Genomic DNA, 18,689 nt, shown 5'->3' on the forward strand with positions numbered 1-18,689 from the left:
GCACCCCCATTACCTTTAACGGCGGCAGCGGCGGCGCCTCCTTCCTCGCAGATTTCAAATCCACCCGCCAGCCACTACGTCACGCACCGCGCCCGTGCGCATTACATCACGCGCGCGGCGCGGCGGCGTGGTCGTCACTTCCGTTTTCCTGGCTGCCACTCACCCAAATATATTAGGCATACATAGACACATGCATATGTATTCGTGCACGCGCACGTATTAAAACATTGTTTCATTTTGCCGTAGTAGTTCTTCCTTTGGCGGGAGAGAAGGGCACAACGGAGCTTGGAGCCGCGCTGGCCCCACGTAGTCCCCGCGCGGGTGCCCGGTTCCCCCGGAAGTTACGAGCGGGAGAGGTTGCTGCCGTACAGCAAGATGGCGGCGCCCGCGCTAGGCGGCCGCGGCGTAGGTGAGCGAGGCGCCGCGGGGCTCTTCCCGCCCGGAGCGAGGGAAGCGCGGGAGCGTCTTCCCGCGGGCGCAATGCTAAGGGCTAGCCCGGCTCCGCGAGGGGCCCCACGGGCGGTGGGGATGGGCGCGGCGGAGGGCAGAGCCGGGCGGCGAGGGGTGGTGGCGGTGGCGGCGGTGGCGCCGCCGTTATCCCGACCGTGCTTGGCCCCTCCGTGCTGAGCTGCGCACACCCGGGCAGAGGCGGCTCTTCCCCCGTGGCCTATGCCGTCCGCGACGCCGTGAGAGATCCCGCCGCGATGCTTCCCGAATAAAGTAACCTTAAAGCAATTCTATCCTAGATAAAATTATGAAAAACTACGTAAAATTTATTCACAGTCCAAAGATCAAATAAGGATCGAGCAGAGCATAATGAGGAAACCAGCCGAAGTTAGAAGTTTCTACGGAACTGTTCGTGTGTCCTGCATGTGTATGGAAATGCCTTTCACAAGATGGGCACTATACTATTAAATATTAATAATTCTGAAAAGTGAACTGTTGAAAAAACGACCTCAGGAAGAATTTGCTCCAAAAAGTGAGTGTGAATACGTGCTCTGGTTTGTAGGAGATGTTTCCTTCCCCCCCAAAAAGTGGTGCTTACGATGTCTGTGGTACATCAGCTGACAGCAGGGTGGCTCCTGGATCATCTCTCTTTCATCAACCAGTGTGGCTACGAGATATATGACTCCTTTGTGCGTCCTTGTTGTGTTACCCTTAATACTTCTGACTCTTTGGCTGGGGATCACTATCCTGCTTCTACGTGTGCTACCACCCACTTGTCGAGAAATGCTTCTGGTCCTGGTGCTGGAGATGCTGTAGAAACAGAAGGTAAAACAGGAAAAACAAGATATGTGTTTCGTGAAGAGTTCTTTCATATTTTAAAGCCCCATATAGTCACAGCTGCTCAGGAGCAGCTGTGGCAGGGAGGCTCTGAGGTGAGCCTCACAGAAACAGAGGCCAGCAGCGGCGGGGTGGAGAATCGAGGAGGAACCAAGGGTGGCATTGGAGATCTTGTTGCCAGAGCAAGGAAGGTATGTTCTCCATAACATTGTGGGCTGTGGTGATATTCCCTGTTAAATAACCTACCGTTAACATAATTTTGCAAATTTTTATTTCCTAAAGTTATATACGAAAGCGTAAACTTTGGAGGAAAAACAGGAACTTTTCCACAGTAGATTTAAGGATGCACGTAAAATGTAAGCACTCATAAGGATGTCCTTGTCTCCTTTATGTTGGTGTTATGCATCCTATGACTCACAGGCAGCAGGTTGCTCACAAACTCTTCTGATGTTGCTTGTGGTCACGGGGACTTGAACAACTGAAATTGTGGTAGTTGTCATGATACTGCATATTAGCAAGGAGTGAAAGATAGTGTGAGTTTACTTGGCCTATGTTGATTGAGCATTGTTCCTTATGGACCAACAAAATTTAAGAGTCATAAGTCTAAATCAACAAGCGTAATTAGGAAGATCTGGTTAATGTTCTCTTGTTACTGAAAAACTGCAATTTGCAATGAAATGGGTACCTTCTAGTGTGAGCTCAAAGCGGGCATGAACATGAACTGTGGCATGTACTAGATACCATTAGATTCCAATGCATGCGGGCAATATAACAGCTTTGTTAAGCTCGTGTGCCTTGATAATTCCTACAGCAGCCTAGATGTTTTAAAATCATACTTTTTCTTAATGGATTTATACTTGTGATAGAGAAAGAGATGGAAATATTTTTTTTCCAATTTTTGGAGTTGATTGTTATTCAAGTATGTTTGATTATTTTTTTGTACTTTTGTACTTCTTTTTTGAGTAGCCTGGATTATTTCTTCTCCCTGTTTGCTCATTCTACAGAAACGCAAAAGAAAATGTGTATTCAACCAAGGCGAACTGGATGCATTAGAATACCATACAAAGGTGAGTCAAAAAGTATATTTTGCAGGTACATGGTACCTATCTTTGGGCAGTACATAGAATGCAACATGTCATTGCAGATGAGTCCTCTTCCTGTAGCTTGTTCCATTAATAGGTAGGTCATCTCTCCAATCCCCAGATGAATAAGTACATACTGAAATATTTTATGTTCAGTTAACGTACAAAACAAACTAGCTGTTAGGTTGCAATTGAGAAATTTCAAAGGGCTGGAAAGCACATTCAGAAAGTATCTTTTAACTGTTATGCCTATCTGAACATTATATAGTGATAAGTTTTGCTTTGAAATAAACAATGTGAACTGTTCTGAAGATAAACTCTAGCATATCAGGATACTGTTCTGGGGTTATTCCATGCTTCCATGACCAAAAGTGCTCCAAAATGTTCCACTTCACTAGTGAGAGAGAGTTCTTTCACCTAGTATTTTTGGTATAGTTGTACAAAAGCATCACAAATTAATTAGAATTTGGGTCTATACCTAGGCTCATGTCTGTGTGTAATGGTAAAATTATTATTAGTGAAGCATAATGATGAATCCTAGATATATAATCTGTAGATAACGTTTGATGTATACATTTGTCCTGAATAGTGTCATGAACCTAAAGTAGGATCTATGCTTTTTTTTTTTTTTTTTTTCTGATAAAGGCTGTAATCATATTTGGCTTTTTGTTTAATTCTGTTTTTCTTGGAATGTTATGTAAATAACTCATTTTTGCTTTCTGTTCAATAACAGCAGTCTCATAGTAAACATGTAGTTTGCTGCATTACAGTGTAGGGGTTCTGTAATTATTGTTACGTATAGGTTGTGCAGGTGAAGAATGAGAGAACTTACTTGTTCATCCCTGAGCATAAGGTTAAGAGTGTGAAAACTTTTAAGCTAAAATAAAGGAATGCAGCAATAGGAATCAGGAGGAATAGGAGAAAGGATCACGGAATCATAGAATCAGTAAGGTTGAAAGGGACCTCTGGACATCATCCAGTCCAACCTCCCTGCTCAGCAGGGTCACCTACAGCATGTTAGACAGGGTTGCATCCAGACGGGCCTGGAAGATCTCCAGAGAAGGAGACTCCACAACCTCTCTGGGCAACCTGGTTCAGTGTTCTGTCACTCTCCCAGTGAAGAAATCCCCCCTCACGTTCAGGCGGAACTTCCTGTGCTTCAATTTCTGCCCATTGCCTCTTGTCCTGTCACACGAGACAACTGAAAAGAGTTTGTCCCCGTCCCCTTGACACCCTCCCTTCGGGCACTTATCCACATTGATAAGATCCCCCCTCAGTCTTCTCTTCCCCAGGTTGAAGAGACCCAGCTCTCGCAGCCATTCCTCATGGGGCAGATGCTCCAGCCCTCTGATCATCCTGGTAGCCATATGCTGGACTCTCTCCAGTAGCTCCATGTCTGTCTTGTCCTGGGGAGCCCAGAACTGGACACAGTACTCGAGATAAGGCCTCCCCAGGGCGGAGTAGAGGGGCAGGATCACCTCCCTCGACCTGCTGACAACAGTCTTCCTAATGCAGCCTAGGATACCATTGGCCTTCTTGGCCGCAAGGGCACATTGCTGGCTCATGGTCAGCTTGCCGTCCACCAGCACTCCCAGGTCCTTCTCTGCAGAGCTGCTCTCCAGAAGGTCAGCCCTCAGCTTGTACTGGTGCCTAGGGTTATTTTTCCCTATGTGCAGGACTCTGCACTTGCCCTTGTTGAACTTCATGAGGTTCTTCTCTGCCCAGCTCTCCAGCCTGTCCAGGTCTCTCTGAATGTCAGCACAGCCCTCAGGTGTCTCAGCCGCTCCTCCCAGCTTGGTATCACCCGCAAACTTGCTGAGGAGGCACTCTGCCCCCTCATCCAGGTCATTGATGAATAAGTTGAACAGGATGAGACCCAGTACTGAGCCTTGGGAGATGCCAATAGCCACAGGCCTCCAACTGGACTGCACGCCACTGGTGACAACCCTCTGAGCTCTGCCTTTCAGTCAGTGCTCAATCCACCTCACTGTCCACTCATCTAACCCACGCTACCTGAACTTACCTATGAGGATGTTACAGGGGACAGTGTCAAAAGCCTTGCTGAAGTCAAGGTACACAATGTCCACTGCTCTGCCGTCATCTACCCAGCCAATCATTCCATCCTAGAAGGCTGTCAGATTGGTTAAGCAGGATTTCCCCTTGGTGAATCCATGCTGGCTACTCCTGATCACCTTCTTTTCCTCCATATGTCTGGAGATGACATCCAGGATGAGCTCTTCCATCACCTTTCCAGGGATGGAGGTGAGGCTGACTGGCCTATAGTTGCCTGGGTCTTCCTTCTTGCCCTTGTTGAAGACTGGAGTGACTGAACTCTCCAGTTCTCCAGGTCCTTTCAAAGATGACGGAGAGTGGCCTGGCAACAACATCTGCCAGCTCCCGCAGTACCCATGAGTTCATCCCATCTGGGCCCATGGATTTGTGGATGTCTAGTCTGCCCAGAAGGTCTCTAATCCTATCCTTCTCAACCAAAGGAAAGTCTTCGCTTCTCCAGACTTTCTCCCTCACGTCCAGGCTGCAGGATTCATGAGGGCTGCCCTTAGCAGTGAAGACTGAAGCAAAGAAGGCATTCAGTAATTCTGCCTTCTCTGTATCCCTTGTCACCAGGGCCCCCGCCCCATTCAGTAGCAGACCCACATTTTCCCTAGTCCGCCTCTTGCTGCTGATGTATTTGAAGAAGCCCTTCCTGTTGTCCTTGACATCCCTTGCCAGACTCAATTCCAACATGGCCTTAGCCTTCCTCGCTGCATCTCTACATACTCTGACTGCGTTCCTGTAATTCTCCCAAGGAGCCTGTCCCCTCTTCCACATTCTGTGTATTTTCTTCTTCTGTCTGGAAGGATGAAGAAGAGTTAGATGTTCTAGCAGCCTGTGTAACTTTAAAGTTTTTTGGTGAATGTGCAGAAAAGTCAATTTTTTGAAAAATTTATGATCCTGGTAACCTCTGATACCATTAACAGATTAGAATATATTTTTTCCAATGTATTTGTTATGTTTGAGGTTTAGCTCCAAAAGTCAGTTTAGATTGTTTTAACGCTCATTCATACGTCTAGAATAACCTTCCACATAACTGAAATTTGTTTCCATCAGTGAAAGTAGCGTTGAGTCTGTTTATGAATTTCTGTCAGATTTAACATAGTGCAAAATATAGAGAGCTCCTTCAGCAGCCATTTGTTAAAATTGAATGTAGAACATTAAAACTACATGATAGTCAAGAGGCTTTGTCCAGGCTACCAGTTAACACATGAGTGTAAGAATAAAATCCATTTGCATTAATTCAACTGTACAATTTCTAGAATTTTTAAAGATGTGCTGATTCTATTGAACTAATATTAAGTTCTACTATCCCAAACCTAGGCACTCAAAAATCATGACTCTCTCCCCTCGGATATCTAGAGAGTCGCACTAAGTAAAGAAGTTGTTAAAAAATATATCCCATTTCTTTGGTTAATTTGGAATTTACAATGAAGAGTATTTTGTAAAAACATTTTGTAAAATTGAGAATCCCACAATCAGGAGCTTTAGAAACGATAATAAAACCACTGCAGCTGGCAGTACTGCTAATCTAAATGAACAATAGTTCTGCACTGATAATTAAAATTTGTAAACACTTGCTGAGTTGGGAATAAATTTGTTCTATAAATTTTGCAAAGGGGAGAGCACTGAAGTGAATGAGACTGCATTCAGATCTAAGAATTTTGTCTTCATGAACCCACTAGAAAATTATTTAAGAGACTTGTCACTTAGAAAAGTTACTAAAACAAGTTCTAATGATTTAATTGGATTTACTGATTATATTTCCTTATTTTAAAAACAATACTGTTTGTATATTTTCAAGGGATTTAAAAAGTGGAAAAATGCCGATTTTCAGATCTAGGGATACGTCCCATTTTATTTTACCTCAGGCTAGGAAGCATTTTATTCAGCAGTCTCTTTTTCTTTCTCCAGACTTGTAACAATATTGCCACTTTGCTCACCCTCCTGCCTTCTCCCCGCCTCCCCCCCCCCCCCCCCCAAAAAAAAAGCCCTCAAAATGTGGAACCTCATTCGTGTGCCCTTGTAGGTTTTGAGACATGAATCAAATGATCTCAATATTTAGCAAAGATCTTTCTCCCAGTCTGCAGATTCAAAATATGCTTTGATTTATGTCTCATTCCCCAGTGCAGGTGTTTGAAAGACCATTTCCTTTTCCTTTGTATCTTTATGATCATACAGATCAGGGAGCTCATCTGGGAAGGCACTTTGCATTTAGTCCAAGAAGGAGTCAAAAGTGGTTTTCTTCACTGCACTACTACAAAACTCAGTTGCAGCAAGAATGTTGTTCCAGGACACATTGACTGTGGGTTGGCCGAGTTATGTGAAATGGCAAAGCAGTTTCCAGCAATAAACAACAGTGACCGTCAAGCTGTACAAGCAATAGATGATGAAACCTTCATTCCGGAGCAGGGCCTGCTTTCATGTATTACAGAAAACAACTCAAGCTATGCAAAGATGATTGAGTTAATGGGGCAGAAGTACTTGGTGCCACCAAAAAGCAGTTTTCTTTTATCTGATATTTCATGTTTGCAGCCACTGCTGAATTGTAAGTATACTTGCATTTCTGCTATTTAGGTGTTCTCTATAGTTGGGTAGCTAAACCTTTATTGGTTTTAACTAGTAGATTTAATGTTTATTTTGTTTTAAAACTAATATACTGGCTTTCTTTGTAATTTCCCTTTCCAGACAAGAAAAAATATGATGTAATTGTGATGGATCCACCATGGGAAAACAAGTCTGTTAAAAGGAGTAACCGGTAAATTTTACTGTAAATTTGTGTTATGTCTTTTAAAACAGAAACCAAACAAATTTTATCTTTGCTTACGTGGATATAGTTAACTTTTGAATATAGTGATGCAATCTAAGACCAATATATGTGCAAGACCAATAGAAGTGCTAGTGTTTAAACTAGAAAATATTTTGGCAAATGCCTACCTTCAAGTCTATAAAAAGTCACAGAGATTTCACTGAAATGGCTTGAATTGTTTGTGTACCTAATATTTGCAAGATTGGATCTTAAATTACCTAACTGGTGAGAGAGTGTTAGAGATACTTGTAAGAAAAGGCTGAAGTCATTTATTTTGTAAGGCCCTGATCCTGCAGGTACTCATTTGAAATTAGTAGAGTTACTTTAGTAGTTCTAAAGCTAGCTATATGTGTAAGTATTTCCAGGACTGAGGTCTAATTTAGAAGTTTTGTGTTTTTGTTTTGTTTTTTTTTAATTTGAGTTTCAGTCCGGTGGGCAGAAGACGAAAAATTACAGTGCAGCAGTACAACCCGCAAGCGTGATAGGAACTGGTCCCGAGTACTGTAGCTTATGAATTCATTCACTTTGAATTTTCTGGATCTTCTCCAATAAGTAACATCAAGTTTTTATGCCAGTAGAGTTCTCTTGACTACCACAGGATTGCATCCATGTGAAAGAAGGGCAAACAGAAAATGTGGCCATATAACTTTCTGGAGTAAATATCGATGTCTACTTTTTATGTAGCTATTGAAACTTCTAATGGAAACATAATTTGTAGAAACAGAGATTGATTAGCATGTCTTACATGTAAGTAATCCTACAAAAGCCTCTAGGATCTCAGAGTTAAGCTCGTTGAAGTGTAATTCTTACCTATACAAATAACTCAAAGGAAAATCTGTTGTTCACAAGCATGAATTAGACAGCCAGGCCCTCCTTCCCTTACAAAACAAAGCCTGAAGGTGGCAGAGCTATCACAAGCACTGTCATATCTTGCTCTTCAGATGTATCCAAACCAGATCACAGATTTGTTTGTTGTAACAAATCCATTTGTGCTTTCAGCATAGAACTGCAGACAATTGCTCATTCAGTCACGGAGATCATGTATGGTGACTGTTGGCTCATCTTTTCTCAGATATTAAAAACACTGCAAACTCAGAGAAATGTCTGTCAGTAAGAAGTCCTAATTTCACTTATGTCAGAATATGTATGCAGTGTAGGAAAATAAATGGTTTTTAATTGTACATTTAGTACAATTTTAATTTTACATTAATTGTACATCTGCTTTTTAATCTTCAAAAATAAGAAGAATGTCCTTCTTAAACCTGTGTTTTTGCAGGTATAGTTCCACAGATGCCCAAATATCTGTTGCTGCATGTGTCTAGCAGCAAGTCTGTAGTGCTAAATAATCAGTTACCTTGTTCATGGATTTTTTATTTTTTTTTCATTTTTTGGGATTCATGACCCAGATGTGGAATATTTGTTTTTCTTTGTGGGATCTAGTCCCGGAAGTATTTCTGGATTTTTATGTACACTATTGCCTGGTTGTCACTATTCTCACTATTGCGTTGTACAGGGATCCTCGGTACCCAGATGAGGGGTTGTGGATTCCAGCAGGCTGTATGTCAACATCTTCTGACACTGCGATGTGTAGGTTTCACACATTGATAGCTCACTAATAAGGTAGAACAGCAGCACAGGAAAAATGGTAGAACAGGACAGAGTTTGGAAAGCATACTGTATTCACCACCGTAGAGCAGAGTTAACTCAAAAGTATGCAGAACTGTTCTGAGTAACTCAGAGTATATTCACAGTGAACAGTAACTTCAAATCATGAGTGCAATTTCCATATATTTTGGTAAATGATTACTCTTTATGACCTTTTAGCTTGACAGTTTAATTAGTGTTGCACTTGTAAGTGGCTCCCTTGTCATTTTCATTCAGAGGAGAGATCGTGGATTAGGGAAAGTGAATAACGTTACGTAGACTGAAGTAAAAAGAACTACTTTTCATTAACTAGCTTTGTTCTGGCATAAAGATGAAAATTTTGAATTACAAATTCAAAATTTTCAAGCTCTTAAATTATATGCAGGCTTGTAGGCATCTTCAGGATTATCTTCAGAGTCCTCATAATGTTTTATCTGGAGAAATAGAAGAGAAATGCGTACGTAAGGCTTCTGCTTGGTAACACTATTTACATACACCTGTGATTTTATAGCGGGAGCCAGCAGATTTGGCCGCTAGGTGGCACTCTTGACCCATCGTTGCAGTGTTTTTATGCTGTCAAGAGGTATTTTTTGAAGTCTCAGCCATGTAATTTATCACTTTTTATTGTTTTTTTTTGCAATTTCTATATTATTTGGTTTATGATAACTTTCTTTCTCACTGTATTGGCATGCAGATATGGCCACTTGTCTTCCTGGCAAATCAAGCAGATTCCTGTATCAGCGCTAGCTGCTCCAGGTTGTCTTGTAGTCACGTGGGTGACTAACAGACAGAAGCACTTACGTTTTGTTAAGGATGAACTTTATCCTCATTGGTCTGTGAAAACACTTGCTGAGTGGCACTGGGTCAAAGTAAGTTCTCAATTTCTTTTTTTGCTTGCTTGGGGAATGAGAGGGCTTGCATTATGTCACTTTTCTTCATATTCTGACCATTTGTGTGTTTATTACCATGTTTTTTTTTTTTTTTTTTTTTTTTTTTTTTTTTTTTTTTTGTATTTGAAATGTATGGTATCTTCAATTTCTTCCTTTTTATGAAGGAAAAGATCCCATTGGAAAAATAGGATGAGACAGTCTTCCACTGTGTCTTTTATTTATTTATTTATTTTAACTCCTTTGTGTTCAGATTACCAAATCTGGAGAATTTGTATTGCCTTTGGATTCTTCCCACAAAAAGCCCTATGAAGTTCTTGTTTTGGGGAGAGTTCAAGGAAGCATAGAGGAAGCCTTGAGGTATGACAGACTATTATGATAAATGTGTTTTTTGGAGGCTGCTAGGATTTCTTTGTATGTTTCACTGGTGTATAATACAGTATAATGTCCCAGGATCTCAGTGCCATCTTCCGGTTGATTTTGAACCTAAAAGTAGCATTATTAGCTTTGGGATGAGGGAATTAAAGTGTGGAAACAGCTCTTGCTGTTTGTCCTTACGTTTGCCTGTGTTGGGGAACTGGCTCAAATAAAGCCATGTGGGCAGAGCTTCCTTCGTTGGCGGGTTCTGTTGGACCATGAGTCCTTACATAAGTTGATGCCATTTTGGGGCTGTTGGTGTTTTTTGCAGGTGAAATCTTGATGGGCATGTATTGGTTTTTCTTCATCTTTTTGTATGGTTATTATTAACCATGTTTCCTTTAAAGCCTCAGTGATTTCATAAACTGTCCTTTCAGTCAAACAAATACTTTCAATATTACAGCTGAGCAACATATAACTTCCCTCAGACATATCTGAAGTTTGGCTGTGAGTGAGCAATCTGTATGTTATCTCCTATCTGAAATAGCTCTATGAAAGCCTCAGTCTGTATCATGTTTTGTAGTGTTCATTCTCACACTTTTCTTGTTCTGATTTATGCAACAGGAAACCTGATGATGTACTTCCAATTCCAGATCATAAGTTAATTGTCAGCGTACCCTGCAGCCTACATTCACATAAACCCCCTCTTACTGGTATGTTTTTACTAATGTTAATGTATAGTGTTTCTGTAGGATATAGTCTTGAATGTTTGAAATGCAATACCTAGGATCAGGTATCTTTGTACATTAAAAGTTACTTAATTTTCCACATGGCAAGCAGTGTTGCTCAGTAGGATTGGTTGATCCTCAGCATTTCTAAAAATGTTGTCAGGCGCCTAAATCTTGGTCCCTGAAAATGAATGAGCATGAAGAGTAGAACTTCACTGTGTGAATTCTTGTATGAATGTTTTAGATAGGAATGTAAAAAAATAAGTTGCTTTTTTGTTGTTTTTTAATTTCATCTTTGAAACCCTGCAGGAACAGATTATAAATACTGTATATATGAAAGTATTGCAAATGACCTGAAGTTCTTTCATTCCCAAATGTCTTTAAATTCCCAGATGTGCCTTTAAATCCAAAAAATTAATACTTTATTATTTTCAAACTGTTAACAATTGGCAGGAAGTAAGACATACCTCATTTTTTTTCAGAAGCCATATTTATTTTACTGAAATCGAGGCAGTGACTTCAACCAACGAGATAGAATAAGTAATGTCAGCTTTTTCCAGAATTTAGTCCAAAGGATTCGAAGTTTTTTTGTATCATGCATTTGTATATATGCGTTGTTCTGGAGCAAGCCTACTTTGACTGCTTTTCTTGATAGGTAATCATACTTTTTTCATCATTACAGTACCTGAATGCCTTTACAATGCAAGCAATATATTAAATATTTGTCTCAAAAGTGGTTTTCATCTTCCCACAAGAGGAGAATTTTTCCCCAAGGAGAAAAGTCTCAGCAGATCTACAGATATTCCAGATGCACATGGTGCTATGTATTTATGTCAGAGAAAGCAAATGCAAGAAATGCATGCTGCTGTTGTAGAGGAAGGGAATCATAACCTGTGGCTGGCTCGGGGTATATTCCCTTTGTTGCACTGACAGGCTTTCCTTACTCTGTTCGCAAAGAACAGAATGACTTCAGTTAGGATGCTAATCTTAACAATTGTTTCCGGGGAAGCTTTAAAGCTTGCATTTTGGGCTTGCATTTGCATCAGATTAATTTACAGATATATACCTGTTCCAAGACTAGCACTAGCCACATATTTTAGCTAACTTAAGAAAAAAAAAAAGTTTCAGGAGGATCTCCCTGCAGTTCTGTAGCTACATCTTTAAGAATTAGGTTGAGTGCAGGAAGTATGTGTTTTGATTTAAGCTAATGGTAGGGTAGTGATTTATGAGGCAGCCACCTAGGGCCTCTTCAGAAAACCAATACTTAGAAATACACTTGAACACAAACAGGAAACTGTGAGATATCCAAGGATGCAGCACAGCGGTTTGTGTGCATTACAAAAATAGCTAGTGCCAGAATGGTCCTTGGAATGCTTCCCTTCTGTGATACAGAGTCTAGAAACTATATTGATGAATCCTTTATAAATTATACTACTGAATGAGTTCTGAAAGAAACTTTGTGCTTCTTTCTATTTATGTATTTTTTGAGTCTTCACTTAAATGCCAGGATTTGATATCATTGTGCAATATATATGTTTCCAATGAAGAATAAATTTGCTATTGAACAGTTTCAGTGATTTGCACATTAAAAAAAAAAGATATACATATGTCTACATTGTTGGCAACTTCATTCAGAATAGAGTCATGGAATGAAAACATAGACCATAAAACAAAAGCTAATTGATGATACTTTGACTTCAGTGTTGTAAAGGGTATCACTTTCATGATCAATATTCCCAAACGGCCACTAGAGAGCAGCTGAGCTACATCCTGGTGTGGTTCAGAAGAAATTTGAACAGAAGCAGAGATTTGGCAATGGGGGAGAAGGACACTTGATGAGTCACACGAGTTCTTTATGCTTTGTTTAAGTAGTAACAAAGCCAAAAATGTTAGTATTTACTGACGATGTCTGGCACTTTATTTCTTGTTACTACTATAAAGGCTGTATGTTGATACATATGTAGCCACTTAAGGACTGAATATAACAGTTTATCTCTTTGGGGGAAGAGGAAGATGCAAATTAAAGCAAGCCATCAAAAAGGGACGTTTGGGTTCCTGTGGTGCATTTAACTATGAAATTGCTACTGTAGGGGTTTTTGATGCATGTGCTGTGTTTAATGCTTAGAGCTTTAATATGTCATTGTAAATGTACTTAAACTGCTTTATGCAAATGCATTAAAATGAAATTTTATCACTCATGGTTTTGATTCAAGTAACAGCAGGTTTTCTTCCTAATTCAGTTCAATGTTGCTCTTTGAAAACCTAGAAGGTATTTTGTAACATAGACATGAAGCAGTATCAAACTTTAAATGCCTTTTTTCACTTTTTCTGTTTTATAGATTCTTCTTGTTACAGCTAGCTATCTCTCCTCCAGTATTTAAATATATACATTTGTTGCTAGAAGTAATATTTTCATATAGAGGTATGTTTGAAATCCTGATGCTTAATTCTTGGCCATGTTTTAGCCACTTATCTCCAGCAAAGTAGTGCGGTGAGAAATAGTAGTAAGCCCCTTGTGGGAATTCTGTGCCTTATTAGGCCGTGCTATAAAGGTTTCCTGGAAGTAAAAAGGAAATATATCTTGTTTCCTTATGTAACTTGTAATCCCTTACTATTAGAATTATCCATGGGAGTATTGACATGTAGTTTAACTTGAAGCTCAGGAAAGACGCAGGGGTATAAAACCAGCTCTTTTGCCTGAGCTTCTCATCTTTTTCTGGTCTTATTATGATCAGGGATTAGACAAACTGGATAATAAGGGCCTCTACACTGCAAACTCTTTGGAAGGTGTACCACAAAAGGCGTTCAGTCAGGTGTGGGCTGTACCTTGCATGGCTCGCAAATGAGACAGTAAAAAGCCAACAAAGTAGTTTTCACTTTATGTATCAGCTTTGCTGTTCAGAACTTGCTGCATAGGTAACAGAAGTTCAAAATATAAGCAAAAGAGTTGCTTGGCTCAAAAATAGTTGCTTCCTTTGCCTTTTAGAACATCTTTAACAGCATGCATCTTAGATACATGTTTGGGATCCAGAGTGAGCAAATGTAGCCGTTACTCTGCCTGACTTCCTGTTTGTGCTCCGGAGAGAAGTGGGTTTCCCACAAGACCTGTGTTGTAGCTACCAGCCGTGTGCTGGCTTTGTGTATCCTGGGGTATTAGGTGCCTAAGTATCTGAGTTGCTCTCTTGGGGTTTGCAACACCTGCAAGTGATCATGAATAATCTGTTTAAGCTATTTCTTGTTAGTTTTATCTGTAAATGGATGGAAATAACTGTAAAAAAATGAAACAAAACAAAACAACAACAACAACAACAAAAAACTTACAGACCTCCCCCCCCACATTCCTACTGTAGAAAAATGAGTATTTAATCTTCCTACTGATGCGGGTCCTCTGACTTGTTATCAGGGAAAAAACTGCAGAGTTTGCTTAAGGGCTGCAAGTCAGATCCATCTGTGTATTAAGACAGCCTTCTGATGATATCAAAGCCATAAAAAGCCCTAGCAAAGAGGCTATAAGTTTTAACTTAAAATAGGAAAAGTTGATGTTCAAGAAACCAGTTTAATGAGATTTTATACCAACAAAATAATGCCACGTTATTGCCCTCTTGATATGCTAATTTCCATTGCACTGAAAGTTACTGCCTGATGTGATTATGTACGTATTTCCAAGCAATGAAAAATCATACTATAATATTATCTTGAATTATATGTAATCTTGCTCTGTTTCTTCAAAAAGCTTTATGCTGAATTACTATCTCTCTGAGAGCAGGACAGAGGGAGATTCCTGGGACTTCCTTTTTAAATTTTGTGATGAAATTGATTGAAAGATTGGCAGAAACTTCTTACTTCTTGCTGAAATGGCTTATTTATTGGCTTCCTCTTTGTTTTCTGGCCAGGCAATCTTTGACCAGGTTCTCTCTGAGAATAACTTATCCCTATTGTTGAATTAGCTAAGTGGTATTTTGTTGTTTGTTTGTTTTTAAGTTTTCTCTCAGATATGGAAGTTTTTGGTACTTAGTAGTAACTACTTTTGATTACTGGACTGAGTGTTGTGATAATATTTTTAATCTCTACATTTTAAGAACAAATGTTGACATTTCTAATGTGCTTTTAATGAAATCTTGTTGCTTAAATGATTGCTTCCTCCTTTGGTTGTGAATATGACCTGTAAGAAGGTTCTATTTTATTTCTATATAGAAGGAAGAAGGTCACATAAGGTGTCTGGTCCCTGCAGTAAGCCCTGCATGGTCTTATGCCCACTCAAGTCAAAAGAATGTTTTAAGGATGTCAGGGTCGGCTCACAAAGAGCTTATTGAAAGCTTTGGAGCAGTGTCTTCCTCCTGTTTTGTGGAAAAAGTACATCCTCCTGCAACACAGGTTTTCTTAGATGATCAAGAGAATAGATTTTTTTGGAAGACCTTTGTTAAAAGAATTGTTGGCAGCATGTTATGCACAAGAAATCCTTAATTAAATAGAGCATGTAAAAAGAACAATGAATTTTACTACATTATTTTTTGAATATGGTGGGTTTTCAAAATGGTACAAAAGCAGGGAAGGTGCTGTCTAATTAGTTGAACTCTTGTGCACCACATAGCAATGTTCAGTGTAGCAAATCTTCCACTGGAATGTATGTTTTGCTTGAAATCTCCAAGACTCTTCTCTGCAAATGTTACATTTATTTAAACGTTTTAGCTTGCCTCTGAAAGGAACAGATTTTTTGAATAATACTGCTGGTTGCAGTAGTCTCTGGATTAAAAGCTGCCTTGATGATAACCCATCTGTGCCATTTTCTTGACATTTGTTAAAGATTGGAGGGAGGAAAATAGATTTGTGTGCTGTATCAAAATATAAAAAAGTCTGGAAACACCCGTTACAAAATATTTAAGAGTAAATTTCGAATGGATTGAAGCTTTTGAGGAAGTGACAGTGTAGGTAGGAAATGCATCTGGGGTAGGCTACCACCCACTAGAATGTGAAGTGGATGCTCATATTTCTGCAGCAGGAGCAATCCATGACATGGGTAGCTGAGATCTAACACAGAGATTCTGTGACTGGAAAACGTGATGCAAAAACTCGAAGCTTCAGTTGTACCCAGAGAAAGCATTCTGTCTTATCCTCTGATGTATGTTAATTAGATGTATTTCTGCTTCCTGAAATGATCAAATTTGAAGAGATCAAGTTGAATTTTATAATACTGGATTTATGTATTCTGAGCTACAGAAATGCAGAAGCTTCTTGGAAATCTGAGCAAAAATGAACAATATTTCCTCTGGAAAAGAGACTTGATTTCTTGGTTTTTGTTCTGTCAGTCACAGAAAAAGAAAACCCTAAGATGTACCTTTGTTATAGATCTGTTTTTCAGATTTTTTTAACTCCTTTATCTTGCTATATTCCTTAAACTTTTCGTTTACTGGTGTATTTTATACACACACACACACACACACACACACACAAAAAAAAAAAAAAAATAATAATATCTTTGTAGCTATTTCCTGAAACCTAGTTAACAATTTCTTTGACCCAGCCACAAGTTAAATGGATCTGTATGACAAGTAACCTATTTAACAATAACTGTGTTTGCAATAGTACTTCTCAGGTGAAATGCAATAACCAAACTCTTTCTTTCACTTCCAGAATACCAGTTATAATCAGTGACACAATTGATGTTAACGATAAGTTTCTATTTATTTAGATTTAAGCATTATAAATACCCAATTGTAAGAAAAAATTGAGATTTATGTTACTGAATGAAAGAGCAGAGTTGTATAGATGTTTCTTCAGTTGGCGTTAGGAAAAAGAAGTCCCTGCATTTTTTTTTATCCTTTTCAGAGCTTATTTAAACTGATATTTCTTATTTTACCTTTTAACAACTGTCATCAATAAATACTTTAATGAAAGAAGGAGCTTCTCTTTATTCCTTTTTTTTAATCTATTTTTACTAGAAATATTGTCCTTGTATTTTAGGAGCTGAGGCTAGTCTTTTGGAGATGTTGGTTGGTAATACTGAAAAATTCAGTAGTCGTCTATGTAGATGCTGAAATAAATCCTCATTCCCTTTCTCTAAATGAAAACCAATAAATCAAGGCTATTGAAGGCCTTGACAGTATTGTTCAGAATCTCAAGGGCACTTATTTCAAATGACTTTCTGACTATAAATAGTCAAGCTGGTTGATGAAATCCCTGAAATTAATTTGCTGTCTCTCCCTTTTTTTAATGAAACATTCTGTTTTTTCATCTGCTAACAACACAGGGGAGATTTTTTTTTTTTTCCCCATTTGTTTGTTATTTTTATTTGTACCTTTCTCATTGTTATCCTCATCTTTTTTTTCTTTTCTTGCACAGAGGTTCTGGCAGAATTTATCAAGCCAGATGTGGAATGTCTGGAGTTGTTTGCTCGCAACCTACAGCCTGGTTGGACCAGCTGGGGAAATGAGGTTCTGAAGTTTCAGCACATTGATTATTTCACTGTTCTGCAGGATGAAAAGTGATTTGGGTCTTAACTCAGATATTCCTCTCCTACAGCAGGTTCTAGAATTTGCTTTTATTATTGATGGTGCACTCAGAAGTTTTTTTTAAAGAAAAGTTGTATTTCAGTTAAAATTCTTGAAGTAACAGAATGGTTAGAGTATATGCATTTGTACAATCTGTTCCTTTATTCTAATTTTAGAAAGATAAATGCTGATGTTAGAGTGTAATGCCATCCGTGATTTTATTTTTTTCCCCGCAAACCTCAAAAGAAAAAGCTATTTTTCATTATTCTCATTGCAACTGTCACAAATGTGAGCACCATAAGCGCTACAGTATTATGCTTGGATGGTAATGCATTATTTTTAAAGACTGACAGGAGAAGTAAATAGTTCTGAATTAGATATGTTTCCAAAAAGAAGGTTGGTGTTTGCAAAGCAATGGATTTTGAACTAAAATAATTTTGAAGACAACGTGTACTTGTACATGTTTGTATCTCTTTGTCTGCCTCAGAAGAAATAATGGGAGCAGTGCTTGTGTTAATTGGCACATGAATTGTTGACTGAGCACATTTGATATAAAATTACACTTTTAAAACAGTCAGCAATTCCATCCTTCTGTGTATAGTGTTAATTCTTTGAATAAATTGTAAATGATCAAATTCTCAAAATCTTACACATTCTTCATATTAAGCCATTAGATTTAACTGAAATTTTAACAGAATTTTAAAATCTTATAAATTCTATTTTCTTATGGTGTTGAAACATTATAAGTCATGCAGGTGAGCTCTATGTTTCAACTTGCTTTTCTTTTTTTTTCTTTTTTTTTTTTTAAGATGGTACATTTCATGTGTACTCTGCAGTCTTTAGATTTGTTTTGAAAAATAAAAAGGAAACTTAGTGAAGCTCTGCCTCTTATTCATTTGCAGCAATAGAGACAGAACTGATGGACAAGCTGATTTGTCTGATGGCAATCTCCTGAGCTGTTGTTGGGTTATTTTTTATAATGGGGAACAAAATACATTGTATGCCTTTTTTACGTTCAATTCACTTCTGGTAGTCTAATAGTTAATGTTTTTTAGATGTTAGTAAATAATCTTTTATAATTCTATAATTAAAATTAAGATGAAAAACCTGTCAGTGTATTATTTGCAGACCCAGTTTCTCTACCATTTTTCAACTGCATATTTTATTTATTGGAGCAAGAAGAATTGGCAAAATGAGGATTTTTTTTTACGCTAGTTAAATATATTTTTAATCTCAAAAAGTAAATATTGTGACAGTGAGGGTAGTTGCCAGGCAAAATATTTCTTCCTGCATGATTTGTATCCTATTTCTTTAACTGTTATATGATTATAGACACCCAATACATGGTACATAAGCAA

At 38.6% G+C, this 18,689-nt stretch overlaps 1 protein-coding gene across 2 annotated transcripts; it reads left to right on the top strand.

Annotated features, from left to right (window-relative positions):
- The first annotated feature begins 314 nt into the window (after window positions 1–314).
- On the top strand, window positions 315–18,437 carry METTL4 (methyltransferase 4, N6-adenosine). 2 transcript variants are annotated; one of them, XM_062568119.1, is made up of 9 exons: window positions 315–409; window positions 784–1,475; window positions 2,289–2,351; window positions 6,600–6,966; window positions 7,107–7,176; window positions 9,566–9,740; window positions 10,012–10,118; window positions 10,740–10,828; window positions 17,183–18,437. In XM_062568119.1, exons 2-9 carry the CDS (start codon window positions 1,047–1,049, stop codon window positions 17,326–17,328), a joined length of 1,446 nt encoding a protein of 481 aa, XP_062424103.1. In that variant the 5' UTR covers window positions 315–409; window positions 784–1,046; the 3' UTR covers window positions 17,329–18,437. The 2 variants fall into 2 exon arrangements, with proteins under 2 accessions (XP_062424103.1, XP_062424104.1); XM_062568120.1 differs by having other exon boundaries at window positions 351–409; window positions 747–1,475.
- Window positions 18,438–18,689: the final 252 nt, after the last annotated feature.

Source organism: Rhea pennata, chromosome 2 (genome assembly GCF_028389875.1).
Source record: "Rhea pennata isolate bPtePen1 chromosome 2, bPtePen1.pri, whole genome shotgun sequence".
NCBI lineage: Eukaryota > Metazoa > Chordata > Aves > Rheiformes > Rheidae > Rhea > Rhea pennata.